Raw genomic sequence first — 14,837 nt, forward strand, 5'->3', positions numbered from 1 at the left:
TCGTCCGACAAACACAAAAAAGGGCATACTTGTCAGATGTCGCGCTTTCCAGAAATCTGGTGTTATATCCACTTCGCCGCGAAGCTGTTCAGCGCGCACAGGTGAGTGAGTCCAACGTGCACCTGTGCAGTGGAGAAATGGTCATCGGGAAATTACATCTGTCACCAGCCACGCGCTCTGCTCTCGACCCAACTATACCACATGTTGGATTCCCTTTATTTAAATCCCTTCAACCCCCCTAAAAAAACCGCCTTCACCCCTCTCCGCACTCGCGCTCCCTCTCCTGCCGCGGCTGTGCAGTGCCGAACCTCTCCACCCCGTTGGATCATTAGAATACAGAGGGAGGGGCTCGCTTGGATGACGGTCCCGCGGAGGGAGGGGACGGAGGCGGGACCCAGCCAGTCCCCGCTTCTCTGCGCTGGCGAGTCGGGGACTAGGGCTGGAGAGATCGCCGGGGAGCATCGTCACCACTCCAGCACGGAGCCTCGCCTGGCCAAACACTGCGCACTACACTCGTTGGGATTGCAAAACATTCCTGAGAAATATACCTGCTATTTATGGCATGTGGCTGGTAACTTTATTCCTGCTGTATTCTTTTCAAGAAGGTATGTGGAACAGTTAAACATCATAATAACTCAGATATGTTTCAGTTTAATGTGTAGTGTGTGTAATGATTACTCCGATTACTATAATTCAGATAAAAAAGCATTCATGTAATGTCTTTTTTTTAATTCTCGTTATAAAATGGGGGAATAAAGTGAATTAGAGCGTTTAGAAAAATAATACATTTTACTTTTGTTTGATTTTTCTTTTTAAAGTTTAATTAGTCGAGAATAGATGCTCATGGAGATTAGTTTTACATCTGACCGTGTTTTCTCAGTTATTGACTATAATTATGACCGTTTTACTTATTCTGATCACATTATTTTCTTAAAAAAGCTGAATAAAAAGGAATTGGTAGAGAGAGAGAGAGAGTGTGTGTAAAAGAGAGAGAGAGAGAGAGAGATGGGGCACTGTGTGACTGTATGCGCTGGTCCGTGACATTACAGATGGGGCTGATATCACGGTTTGTTTTCGCATTATACTGAGAGTTATGAATATGTAAAAACGACGAGAGAGGGGGGAGGGAGAGCGAGATACGGATAGATGGAGAGATGGGTAGAGGTTATGTTCGGATGTTCAGTTTTGTTGGCTACTGTGAGATCTATAGTTGAAAGTAGAAAGGGTCAGTGAAGTGTAAATTTGTTTGCTGATCTACTCCCCCCCCCTCCCCCCCCCACCCCACCCCCCAGTTCGACCCCGATTTCACGATTTCAAAGGCATACAGGTTTCAAATGAAATGATTTAATTGGCATTTTCGGTGTGTGACACTGAATTGTTCGTTAGTGTGTTGTGCGTGTATCAGTGCGTGCGGGCGCGCGAACAGAGCGCGCGCGCGTTTTAGTGCGGTTTTGGGTACCAGGGTTAATAAATTCAGAGCTGTGTGAATTGATGCTGGGGTTATTGAGCGTAGATTATTTGGCAAGATAATTTATCTTCTGTTGTATAATGGCCTTTTAGAGTATGACAACAAAGGACCAAGGGTTGTGTAATTGCAGAAAGGAACATAAAAAGGAATATGCTCTCATTTTTTGTATTCAACCTACATATATTATGGAAATAAGATCATTTGGGCGATGCGGCTGATTTAGATTTAATGGGTGAAAGGGACATAGATTGTGTTTGAAGTTCTGGGTCTTTTTTCAAAAAATTGTTGTTATTGGTGACAATTTTTTCTCAAAAAGTAGGGTATGAGGTGTGATATGGGATAAAAATCATCACCCTCCCCTCAGTAAAAAAGAAAGAAAGAAAGAAATAAAAAAGACAGACCAAGCCATTATTTTTGTATTAAATCTGCATATGATAATAGTGTGTAAATTATAGAACAAAAATCCCCGACCAAGTCCACGTACGGCGATGTGTTCCACAACCTTATTACACGGTGTACAATAATAATCCGCATTCAAGTCTTATCTACTTTATCATGCGTGCCGGTTATCTCAACTGAGAGAAAAAAATGTAACATCATTTTAGGATAATTTGTTTTCTTTCTTTGGGTATTTGAGTTTAGCCGTTTTTGTGGCGTAAATTTTTATGCATAATTTTGTTTAATTGTGCTTATGTAATTGGATCACAGTGTACATTTTGATTGTGTGCTTATATTTTGTTATGTATTGACACTAAACACGATGTTCTGGTTTGTGAGGCTGTTGGAGGGTGGGGGTGGGGTGGGGACTGGAAATCGGTGGGGCCACAGTGAAGTTGAAAGTGTAATGGACGTTAAGGTGGAGAGAGGAACTTCAAAATGACATTTCAAGGCCGAGGTCCAAACCTAATATTTATTTTCAATACTAGGACACACATTATAATTCATATCATAATATCCTGCTGATTATGATATTTCCACTCCATGTTCATTCCGAGATGAACGTCCGATATGGACAAAAATGCTTTTCATTTGTTATCATATGCATATGCATTAGGACTGCGTATTTTCCCTGAACGGGCCGCGCCTCCATTACGTGCAGCACTTCCAGTGAAGGAAACCATACTGTAGAATCATTATGTATACATTTAAATGTATAAATATTTATATGTATAGAAAATAAAGTCGAAGTAAAATACTGAACAAGTGTGAAACACAGGTGCAAGTAATGGAAGTATAACCCCATATCAGCACACCTGAACCAAGCGGCTGAGGTGGGGGTTGGGAGGACGGGGGGTGGAGGGAAAGGGGCTAATTTCATCCACACCCCCCCCCCCCCCACCCGCACCCACCTCCCGCATCCACTCACGAATCGGGTTGTGGTTTCATGGAAATGAAGCAGTGAGGAGAACTGCATCGATAAAAAAATTGAATTTGCATCCTATTGAAATGTTTTCATAACGACTTTTGCAATATTTTTATTGTGATTATTATCAATATGCTGCTGGTTATTATAACGATGATTTTTATTATTTAAAAAAATTATTAAATCTGTTATCAATCGAATGACTAATTATTTTAATTGTAATTAATTATTTTGCGTGTGTGTGTGTCTTCTAGCTTATGCATTTGGGTTTAAGAATAATAAGACTGCTAAGGTGAGGAATTGGGTTCACATTTTTTTAGACAATGATATTGATTTCCTAATAATTACAGATCCTAGTATTAGACGGTCTGTCTTGACAGGCCTCAAATCTATCGAAACAGATAATTGTATAAAAAAATTGTGTAGAGAATTATGTAGAGCTTTTTATTCTAGATTGTGTAATACTATCATCGGAACCATGGAAATGTATATTTATGTAAATAAAAAAATTGGCTGATACACAGATTCACTGGACGCTGCGATTGTGCATATATTTTAGTGAGTTAACTGTGTTTGTTAAAAGGGTGTAGCCTTACCCTGAACCGGATATTTGTTTACTCTTTGTTTCCCTGGCTATGTTTATTGTCGCAGCGCATTTTGCCTATATATTGAAATTATTTACCCTGGTCCTACGTGTAAGGAAAAAATAAAACGAACAAAAATTATTAAAACTGAGTGAACACAAGTGTGTGTGTGTGTGTGTGTGTGTTGGGCGGTGGTGGTGAGGGATGAGGGGGGGGGCGGTTTCGGTGGGTGTAGGGGAAAGGATAGGAGGTGTACGTGCGCGCGCTTGTGTATTTGGGAGTATTTTGAGAGCAATATTTATTTTAAGGATCAGTTTTGTCAAATATGTGTGACGCCTGAGAATATTATCCTGGCTGATCCGATTTTTTTGAACGTTTGCCTAAATGAAAATGTGATTGAAAGCGTTTGAAAGGCAAAGCAGTAACAAACATAAACCCTGCCTAATGCAAAATTATTATTATTATTATTATTATTATTATTACTATTATTATTATGATGTAAGGCGTACTTAGCAAATTAATTACGCTCATATAAATTAGTCAACATTAATATAATAAGCATGTATTTAATTTACTATAATTATTTGCACGACACAATGTCTTGTTTTTAATACGATCGATTTCATTTTCCTCTCTAACTAACGAGAACATCGAAATATTTTTTTTAACCTGTGATAAGTTTTCAGTTTATAAATACAAATATAATTTCTGACTGATGTTTCACCTCCTGCACGGGTAGATACCCCCCCCCCCCCCATCATCACTCTACCCATCCCCCTTCCTTCTCATTGAAATATGCAGAATTGGTTTCTATATATTTTCATCTCCAAATCCTCTGCTCATCCCATCTGCGCAATTAGTGTAGAGATCCGCAGCACTCCCGCCCCAACCAAAAAGTAAATCAGGTCAATAGCCAGAAGGGTTCCATTTATTTTTGAACAGCGCTCTCTCTATTACACTTATCTTTTTTTTCCCCAAAATTTTGTTTCCTTAAAATTTCCAGGCCTGTCCTCCGACCGTATCAGTACTGTTACTGTTGCATTTGTTGCATCACCTAGCCTGTTTGCAACTTTAGCAAGCAAATTCGTGGCAAAGGAGATAATGTCTAATTTAAGAATGAATTACGCACGCACACCCACCCAGCCATGTATGCAAATAAAAATGGTCAAGCTTGTGTACGCTGTAGTTGTATGAGTCAGACACACAGACAGACACAAAACTACTACCCTTTTTTATTGATGTTTCAAATGAATGCTAAAGAGATGGAAGCACTGTCGCCGAATTATCTGTGAAAATAATTTTAGCCGCGTCGACACTGCGAATGTTCACGCTGTGTTTTACTTCTGCTCTGACATCTTGAGGTATCGAGATTTTAGAGGTTTTCTACTAATGACTGGCACGTGAGCCCAAGTTCATACGATCTGTCCATCCCTACAACTTCAAATCGTTTCTGGGAACTGTAGCCTATTTAAAGTCGGCCTATGTAACGCTAGACTTAATACGTCGTTCAGTTCGTTTATTTGTTTGGATTGTGCTGGGGGTATGCATTCAGTGTATTGTGTTGCTGCGAAAATTGCCCAGACACGTTGCTGGATTGGACCCTTTTTGTCATCTGATATTTTGTCAGCGTGCTCGTATTATAGTATGTCTTTCTTGCAGTAGCTGAATAGTTGCCGCCACTGGCCATCGGTGGTTGCCGCAGACATGTATGGGTCTCTGTTTGCACACCTGTGTACCGCATGCGCGCGCGCGTGTGTGCGACAGAGAGAGACAGAGAAAGAAAGAGAAAGAGAGAGGGAGAGAGAGATTCCTGGCTTAGGCTGCCGTGCATGGCAGATTTACTTCAGCGTGCTCCTTCAGCACCGCTCTTCTGCCCCCATTACAGAACTTAGTGCCAACGGAAAGAGTCTTGACCCCCTGTCTCTCTTTTCGCTTGCTTTGGCCTCGCTTTCAATCTCCTTGTCACGGTGTTCCGCCTTCCCTGGTTCAGTGGGATACTTTGTCAGTAGACAGGCGGAACGATAGGGATATTTAATAACGGAAATGCTGCTCTGTCTCAACCTTTCTCCTCCTTAATAGCACCCTTCGTCCGTATTTGCCATTTTGATTTGAAGTACGGCTTCAACAAGTACCTGTCTGTCAGTCTCGCGTCGTTTTGGCGTCTCGCTCCGGCGAACAGCGGGTGTCCCCAGCGCAGAATGACGGATGCAGCGCAGTCCCATTGCGTCTCTCGTGTAAGCCGGTGTTTAAGGGGCCTGCAGTGTATTCCCCCTCCCGCACACTCTCTGCCTCACGGCCGTTTCTCCGGGACTCACAAGGGCCCGACTTGTATTTTTTTATAGCATTTAAAAAAAAAAAGTATTCTTAATCGAATGAGCCATGAAGTACGAACAAATCAAACTTGGCGACACGGTCTTCTGTGGCGAAAATTAATAGACGAATCTAAGCATGCGCATAACGGTCTCCCTTTTTGACACAATGGAGCATATAGACGCCATTGTAGTCATGCCGACCGGTTACTTTGAGTGTTTTCCATCAATTATACGTACATAAAAAGACTAGTTAATATGTCTTTCTTGACACTTTGAGACCACATTACTCTAAGTGGTAAAAAATCCTTTGTTATGACAGAGATGACCTTGTCAACTCCCATTACAGTCCACCTCTCTTTATGTTTTTCATTTTTACTGTAATTGAAAGGGCCTGGCTACCTATGCTTAGACCTCAGTCACAAAGTTTAACTGAGCAGAGCCGTTTACGGGCAGCAGTAACAGCAAACCGTGCGAGGACCTTATCGAACGCCTCCTTCAAATCATCGAGTCTGTTGGACAAGAAAGATTCAAGTGTTGAGGTCATTTCAGATGAAAAGGAAGAGCTACGTCAGCTACATCAGCGTGGGCACCAGGGCAGAGAACTGCCACAGACACAGAGTCCTTAAACTCTGACCTCACTTCCTGGCCTTTTTCTACAGAAAGAGTGAAAGAAACTGGGGAGAGACCGGGCCCAGTATTGGCCCTTGTAGTTTTTTCCCTGCATGCAGGTGCACCACCAAAGATTTTGGGAAAAGATCTCACACTGGGCCCCACTAGCTTGAAAAATCCTAGATTTGATTCCATAGGCCCCTGCAGTGAGGGCCTATGGGATCATTCTGAACCTCCTCCCCCCCCCCCCCCTTCCCCACAACTTTTCGATGCACCTGCCTTCAAGGGCACAGTTTGGGTCGTTTGGTGATCACCAAAATTTAGTTGCCAAATTATGTTTTTTGAGGGAAACAATTCTTGCTATTTGTAAAACAAAATTGGGACAAATATTAATTGAGTCCAGCTTTAGAAATTTTATGGGTGCAGAGAAATGGGGTACACGGTCGACATGATACAAAAGAAGTGAACAGGAAATATAGGGGTTCTCCAGTGCTGTAATTCCATCATGAAATCCCTCGCTTTTTCTTTTCCTTTTCCACTGAATGGACTGAATGGAACGGTGGGGGGCACTGAAAAACGAGACAATATAGATGGTTGGTCTCCAAGATGGAGACAGCACTTCAAGATCCTCAAATCTGATCCTCACTTCAGTAGAAACATCCCTCCATCTTTGGAATGTGGGAGAGCAAGTTCCAGTAGCATGCTTTGCAAAAATATGCTGTATCAAATTTGTGGAATCTCAAAAAAATGTTACCTCAAGGATAGGGTGCTATCCCCCCCCGCCCCCCCCATCCTGGCACCCCACCCGTTTTGAATCCCTGTATGATGATTACATGCCACACTCTCACAGACATACAGACATACATTTCCTACCCCCTCCTCTCTCTCTGCCTCACACACACACACACACACACACACATGCACGTTTGCATTCATACACACTTCAGACACTTACACAACAGACAATATACAACTATGCATGTATTTCATGCACATTCTCTCTTTTTGATTCTCTCTCTCACACACACACACACACACACACACACGTACCACGGCGAGATGCATTATGTAAATTTCCCCTGATATTCTTGATTCAGCCGTGGGAGTAACGATGCTGCTGGATTCCAGCTGATTGAGTTTATGTTCATGCAAATCATTCCCAACAATCAGTGAAACAGCAGCAACAAAGCAGCACTGCCCTGCGCCGCACGTCTGCATGTGTGTAAAAGGTGTGTGGCTTTTCAGTGTGATCACAGGGAAACCCCATCTTGATGTGATACCCACACTTCTGTCATATATATATATATATATATATATATAGCCAAATTCTAATTGGTGTCTAGCTTTTAATATTTTTGGTTAGAGTGTCAAGTCATGATTCAAAATGGGCAGGGCTGCCACTAAATCAAACCTCATTGCACTTTGTGTTTATTTTTACATGTGAATTTTACATTTTTACAAAATCTTGCTCAGAATTTCTCATTATTTCCAGTATCTACCATAAAGAAATGTTGGGTACAAATCAAAATAAAAAAAATACTTGTTTTAATACATTTTTTAAAGCTGACAGTAAAAAGCATACCAGTATATTCATGTGAGCACAATTTGAAATGTAAAACTGGATGCATTTCTGCATCCATAGAGACATTTGTTAAGAATTGATGTCTCACACAAGCTCTGTTCCAGCAGAAGTTTCATATCTGTCTATATGTCAGGAGATTTGAACACCTCCCTGCAATGCTGAGCGCACTGTTGCATGTTCTGTGTGTAAAATAATGGTTCTGGTCCTATAACTTAGAGGTTGCAGGTTTATTCCCAGGCAGGGCATTGCCATTGCATCCTTTCAAATGGTTCTCAATCTGAATAGCTTCACTGAATAAATAGCTGTGTGAGTATATTGTATGACATGTAAATCTAAAAGGCTACCACAGGAGGGTATATTTTGGATATGGTCAGAGAGTGTGTGAGAGCCCTGTGTGTTGAATGCCCTGCCAACACATGACACTGTTAGATTTGTGTAATGTTGTGCCAGTAGCCTTGGCCAGTTCCGACCTTCCGTTGATGTTGAGAAAGAGAGGGGGGGAGACTGCTGGCTCTGTGTACCCCCCCCCCCCCCCCACATCTGATGCGATGCACAAACTCATCCATTTGCAAATGGGTGTTGGAAAACTGTCTGTGGAAGTGCACCTGTGTTGGAGAGAATCTGTATGAATGTGTGTGTGTGTGTGTGTGATACAGAAATGGAGTGTGTGTGCTCGTGTGCATGGCATGTGCTGCCAGTGTTGAGTGTGTGTGTGTGTGTGTGAGTATGTAAGTGTGTGAGAGAGAGAGTGAGTATGCATGTGAGTGCGAGTGCTTGTGTGCGCGTGTGCACGTGTTTGCATGTGTGTTTGTGTCTGATACAGAAATGGAGTGTGTGCTTGTGCGCACGTGCGTGCTGGCAGTGTTGTGAGTGTGTGTGAGTGTGTGTGTCTGATGCAGAAATGGAGTGTGTGGCGTGCTCGTGCGCACGTGTGAGCTGGCAGTGTTGTGAGTGTGTGTGAGTGTGTGTGAGTGTGTGTGTCTGATGCAGAAATGGAGTGTGTGGTGTGCCCGTGCGCACGTGCGTGCTGGCAGTGTTGTGAGTGTGTGTGAGTGTGTGTGTCTGATGCAGAAATGGAGTGTGTGGCGTGCCCGTGCGCACGTGTGAGCTGGCAGTGTTGTGAGTGTGTGTGGGTGTGTGCTGATGCGAATGGAGGATGGGGAGCTGCATATGCATGTGAGCCTGCGGTGTGTGAGTCTGCGGCCGGTGTCAGCGTGACTGGAGATGAGCGATGGAGGAAGCTGCATAATGCATCGCTGCTCTGCATGGGCAGTATCCCTGCCTCGGTGCCATACATATTCATACGCCGTCCTCATGCAGACTGCAAAAAGATAAAATGTGCAAATGTATCCGCGCGCACACGAGCAAAGGGAGCTCAACAGGAAAGGGGGAGGCGAATATCACTGCCGAAACACCCCTAAAAAAGCTCGCCTTTTTTTTTGCAACCCAAATAGACATTCCTATTCTTCCCCCCCCCCCCCCTCGTTTCGTTTCGTTTTTTTTAAAGCTTGAGGAAGGCAATGGAGCTGTAGGACAGGCGAGGACTAGATTACCCTGCAGTAGTGGAGTCTTTCCAGAACAAAGGAAGGAGAAATTGGGTTACTTCATTATCCTCTTCATCAAGCGCATGCCGCGCACCCGACCCAACCCCCCCCCCCCTCCCCAACCGAACGAGGAGCGGTCGCTGCCCCCTCTCTGCAGAGGGCCTGTAATGCACCCAGGACAGAATCAATGAGCAAATCTCTGATGGGGTCCCTGAAATTTTATTTTTTTATTTGCCCTCTGCTTGGAATCGCTTAAAGGGCATTGCCAATCGCTGCCCACCATACCTGCGCCCAGGTAGCACCCATACCTGTGCAGGGAGTGCACGGACCTGCAGGGGCAGCTCCTGTACGTGCACAGGTAGCATCCATTCCAGGGCACGTAGCACTGCAGCTAGCTGAGCCACAGCAGTTCTCTGATATTCTCAGTACCGAGACAGAGACTGGTTACCATGCCAATAACCGAACAGGTGGCTGCAGAACTAGTGCTGATCAGTTCATCTCTCTCTAGTAAACACCTGAGAAGGCACTTGAGTGCCATATGTGGTATTCATGATGTGCCAAATGCGTTCTGCCATTGCATGTCCCCCAGTCATAACTGGCTGATGACAGCCTAGCCTCAAACCAGGGCAGTGGTTCGCAAACTTATTTAGTCAGACCACCACCAACCTTCAACACCACCCCCCTGTTGTACCCCCCCCCCCCCCCTTTGAGACATTTTGTGAACCACTGTGAGAGTTTAGATGGAGCACCCCATAGCTCTTTATGGCATGATTCAGTTTTCTTGCGATGGCACCCAAATCCATCTCTTCCCTGGTCTGTAGCTCGCTCTTTACAGTTTGGTCATGGGGGTCGTAGGACAAACAGGAAACCACACTTTCAGTGAAATGGATGTATTTTCTCCTTACGTGGTTCCCTGCAATCACACACGTGTGTGTGTGTGTGTGTTTGCGCACACAACTGACGGGCACTTGGAGAGTTGCAGTCTGTCAGGCAGGACACCGGATGGACGCTCAGCGAATAGTTGACCTTTCGGACTGAAAAGACAATGCAGAGCGTTAAACAAGTGAAGTGACACTTAACATGTGCCGTCTCATTTGTGCATGATTCCCTCTGTGGAGAAGGAACAGAGAGGGACAGATAAAGTGAGAGGTCAGAGAGAAAGACAAGGTGAATGTGAAAGAAAAGGAGAGAGGGTGGTGAGTGAGAGAGAGAGAGAGAGAAGGAAATGCTAAAGAGAAAGAGATAATGATAAGTGTAAGAAAATAAAATAATTAGATTTTTATAAGGATTATTATTATTGTTGTTCTTATCATAGTTATGTGATTATTAATTATGCAGTAATTTCTAGTATTACTATTGCTTACTATACTGGCTGTGTGGTGTTCATTGATTAGTGTCTAAATGCATTGCTGAGCCATTTGCCAATATTTACAAATGTACTTCTTGACAATTTAAGGCATACTGTGCAGGATTGGACTTGCTGTAGTCCTGTGTTTACAGACAAAGAAGTCTCCTCCTCTGTCTTCAACCTCACTCACTCACCCTGAGTACCCGACCTCCAGACAGAGGTCATGTTACTGACAGGCTCAACAGAAAACAAGCCAGTTCTGCTTTGTGCTTTATCACCGAGTTTGAACTTGGATTTGAATTTGTGTGGTGAGGCTAGCTGGGCAGCCCTTGCACACAGTTCTGGGTCTGACATTGGAACTCTCCCAAAGAACACTGAATACATCCAAAATCCCCTTATTTGCAATTTGCATTTATCACAGTACTCAACACCCTCCCCAAACCCCCTATCCCCCCCCACCCCAAAACCCAACCCACTAATTCCAAGAAGTTTGAATTAGCAATCAAGCAGGAGAAATAAAACACTCTTCACACACACATGCACCCCTCTCTTTCACCTCAATCTCCCTGTCCCTCCCTCCCTCCCTCTGTTCCCCTCACCCTCCCTCCCTCCTTCCCCCTCTCCCTCTCAGATGGGAGTCGTGTTGCTGAGACCCTGACGGGGGCCAGTGGGGAATCTCGCTCCCCCGTCCCACCCCCTAGCCCCAGCCCCCCACTGTGAGATTATAGATATTGCAATCTTTATTATGGGGGTTTATGCTGTGGGCCATAATCTGCAGTGGGGAGAAGGGGGGTGAACTGACTGACCTGGATTTACCAAAGGCTTACAGCAGAGGAGAAAATCATTTTTCCTGATAATATTTCGCTTCTGTTGTAAATAAGGCATACGCCATAATTGATCCATTTTTTTTGATTATATGATATAATTTTGGTCTGTGACATTCAGTATTTGGTGGGTTGCACTGTTGCCGTAGGGATATTGGGGTATTTCTGTGAATCTTATACATGCACTTACCGAGACATCTGTGGTTTTTTATCCAGAGCTGGAGCTAACAGAAGTTGACACTGTCCATGGTCCTGATCTTGACAAACCACATGCGTACGCTGTCCGTGGTGCTGATCATATCAGACAATGTTTGTGCAGCCTGTGGTCCTGATTATATCAAACCACATAAAACCGGTCCATGATCTCGGTCAGTCACTGTTCAAAATCATCCCGAGACTTGATTGAGACCACTGAGCTTTCAAAGGCTGCAGCTGCCACAGTTTCTAAAGAATGGACTGCTACACCACAAATGCTACACCACTCCTCAGTGTGGCATGGTAGTAAAGTGATACGGAATAGGAGCAGTGCAAAAGATTTCCAAAATGAATGAGGGTTTATACACATTTTACCCCATGAAGTGAGTACCGTCTGTCATAGAAGATGTTGCTTGCAATGAACCATCTAATAAACCATGGCAACAGGAACTCTAGTTAGTGCTGAGTGTGGAAAATACAATTACTTTGGTATTCCGTTACTTTGATCAACCTGACCACTGCAGTATTATGTAAATTATAAAATTATGCCTTGCTGTTATTCATAAAATGTAGGTTTTCATATTTGTATAAACTGTAAATGCACACACTACTGTAGCTCACCTTATCACCACACTCCAAATTGGATTTCATGGCCCAGTACTGCCCTCATACCCTAAAGGACCCTGTCCTGTTCCTGCCCTGGCTCACACCATTCATTTGCCAAAATCTCACCATACCTCTGACTCAGTGTTCTTCATTTGCCCTGCCCTTCACCTGTGCCCCAACAGTCGCTCCCTGTCCCAACACTGTACATCTGACCCAACTCTACTTCCCTGTACTTCTGACCCAACACTAGCCTTTCGCCCCAACGCTGTACCACTGACACAACTCTATCTGCCTGTGCTTCTGACCCAACACAAGTTCCCTGTTCCAACACTGTACCTCTGACCCAGCGCCCCGCCGTCCCTCTCGCCCCTCCCCGGCTTCCTAATCTGCCTGCTCTGTGGAGTGAGGGAGAGACACTCCTCCATGGCGCGATTATCTGGGCGGGGAGACTGTGTGTTAAATGTGAAAGGAGATTATATGGATTTAACTCTCTGCGTCTGGCATACAAATCCCAATCACATAACATATCCCTGCATGTTCCATGGAAATATGAAAAAAGAGAGATGGGACTATTCCGCCTCCTCCCCCACCCCCGGCCTCATCCCATAAAGACTTTATCCCTAATCTCTGTCTTTCTGTTCCTAGCCTTCGCTTTATTCCATCTTTATTTTGTCAGGTGCTTTATGTTTTTGAACGAGACATTTTGTGTGCATTTGTTGCTTTTCATTTGAGCGATGTCAGACAAGCTCCTTTATTTAGTAAAATCTGCAAAAAATCAGTGACAAGAATGATGACAACAGTTATAAGTAATTAAAATTCATATTTACATTATCTAGTATTTTCATGTATATTAAGATATATTTACTAACATTTGGTAGTTACTAAAGTATTTGTAGTTAAAAATGTGAGCTATTAAAAATATTTTGAAATATATTATGTTTTTCATAGCAGTTCTGAAATAATTGCATAGTATATACAGTGCTGAATTATTAGCAGGAAACGCTAACTAAGCAAAACAGTTTCCCTTTTGTAGAATATGAATCCTTTACAACCACTGAACAGTGTTACCTGTTAACTAGAGCTCCAAAGTGTTACACATAACAGCCAGCTTCTCATCAGGAATTGGAAGTAAGCAATCCTCAAAGAACAAGCACAAATTGTAATCGCCTGTATACAAATTTGCAGCATTGCTCTTGATCTTAGGATAGTTCCTGTTTGAATATCAAGAAGGTGAGCAGCTTTAGTAGCACAAAGCACAAAGACTTGATATCCAGCGACTCCCTGTGTTTCATTTCATGGTCGATTTACGGTGGAAACCGTGGTTAAAGAACACACGGCCACGCCAAAGTGCACGGACAACCATGACAGTGGCGAGGGCATCAACTGGGCTCATCTGTAATGGTCAATCCATTCATTTGCCTATCAGATGCCTATATTCGGGGGGGGGGGGGGGGGGGACGCGTTAGATTCATCAGATACTCCGTAATCCGTTCACGTTGGTGGGCCATTACGAACGCAATTTAGGTTAAGACCAACTGCACAGTTGCACCTTGGGACGGAAGCCTTTGACCTCCTGGTAATGAGTCTTCTCCCCTGACCACTCCTACCACCACTCTATCAACCACTCCGGTTCTCTGTGCGTTCCAGCTGAGTGCGGTTTAACCTCGGGCACCCCATTCCCCCCCCTGCATCAATTACGGATTTTGTTGTCACTACATGTGTCAGATGTCTCGATGATATGTGTGCGCGTGAATGGGGGGAGGAATCTGTATTTTCTCACCACTGTCCCGATTTGATATCTTGCTGACCTGATATTGACGCGTCAATCAATGAGGATGAACTGCAGCAAGAACATTAACTTGACACACTCGGGTCTGTTACTGGATACAATAGCGTGTCTTTTTTTAAGATCGAATTTGAGATAAGGAGTAAAAATACCATTGCATTATTTCGTTTTTTTCCCTCTCTCTCTCTGTGGTCAAATTTCTGTAATGGGATGAATGCTTATCAAACTGTGAAATACGGACCAGAACGCATCCATGACGAAGGGATTCGTGATTTATTTAATAATCGGAATAGTGCTTGTTGCATCATTTTTAAATTGATTTACCGTGTCACGTATTGTATCCAGGCATTTTCGCAAGTGAATGTGGCCTTTTCTTTCCGCGTCTTTGCATTTTGGTCTTAGTATCGTAGGCGCAAGTTCAGAAGACGAGAAAGTCAGGACACATTAGAAATAGCCTACAGAAATGATTTTTGCAAAAAAATGTGGTGGTCTTGTTTCCCATTGCACTCAGATACACAATTAGATAACATAAGAATAAATGCAACATAGCCGAAATATCATACAATGCATTCAATGCAGGCATTTAAACAAAACAACGCAATTCCAAAGTTTTGCA

The 14,837-nt window shown here is 43.5% G+C and overlaps 1 protein-coding gene across 1 annotated transcript in view; it reads left to right on the forward strand.

Annotated features, from left to right (window-relative positions):
• Positions 1-397: 397 nt before the first annotated feature.
• dscaml1 (Down syndrome cell adhesion molecule like 1) overlaps positions 398-14,837 on the forward strand; it is a 130,274-nt gene continuing 115,834 nt past the window's right edge. The window contains exon 1 of the mRNA XM_064301498.1: positions 398-605. Coding sequence (XP_064157568.1) covers positions 563-605 — 43 coding nt within the window. The 5' untranslated portion in view covers positions 398-562. The remainder of the gene's footprint in view (positions 606-14,837) is intronic.

Source organism: Anguilla rostrata, chromosome 12, assembly GCF_018555375.3.
Source record: "Anguilla rostrata isolate EN2019 chromosome 12, ASM1855537v3, whole genome shotgun sequence".
Taxonomy (NCBI): Eukaryota; Metazoa; Chordata; class Actinopteri; order Anguilliformes; family Anguillidae; genus Anguilla; species Anguilla rostrata.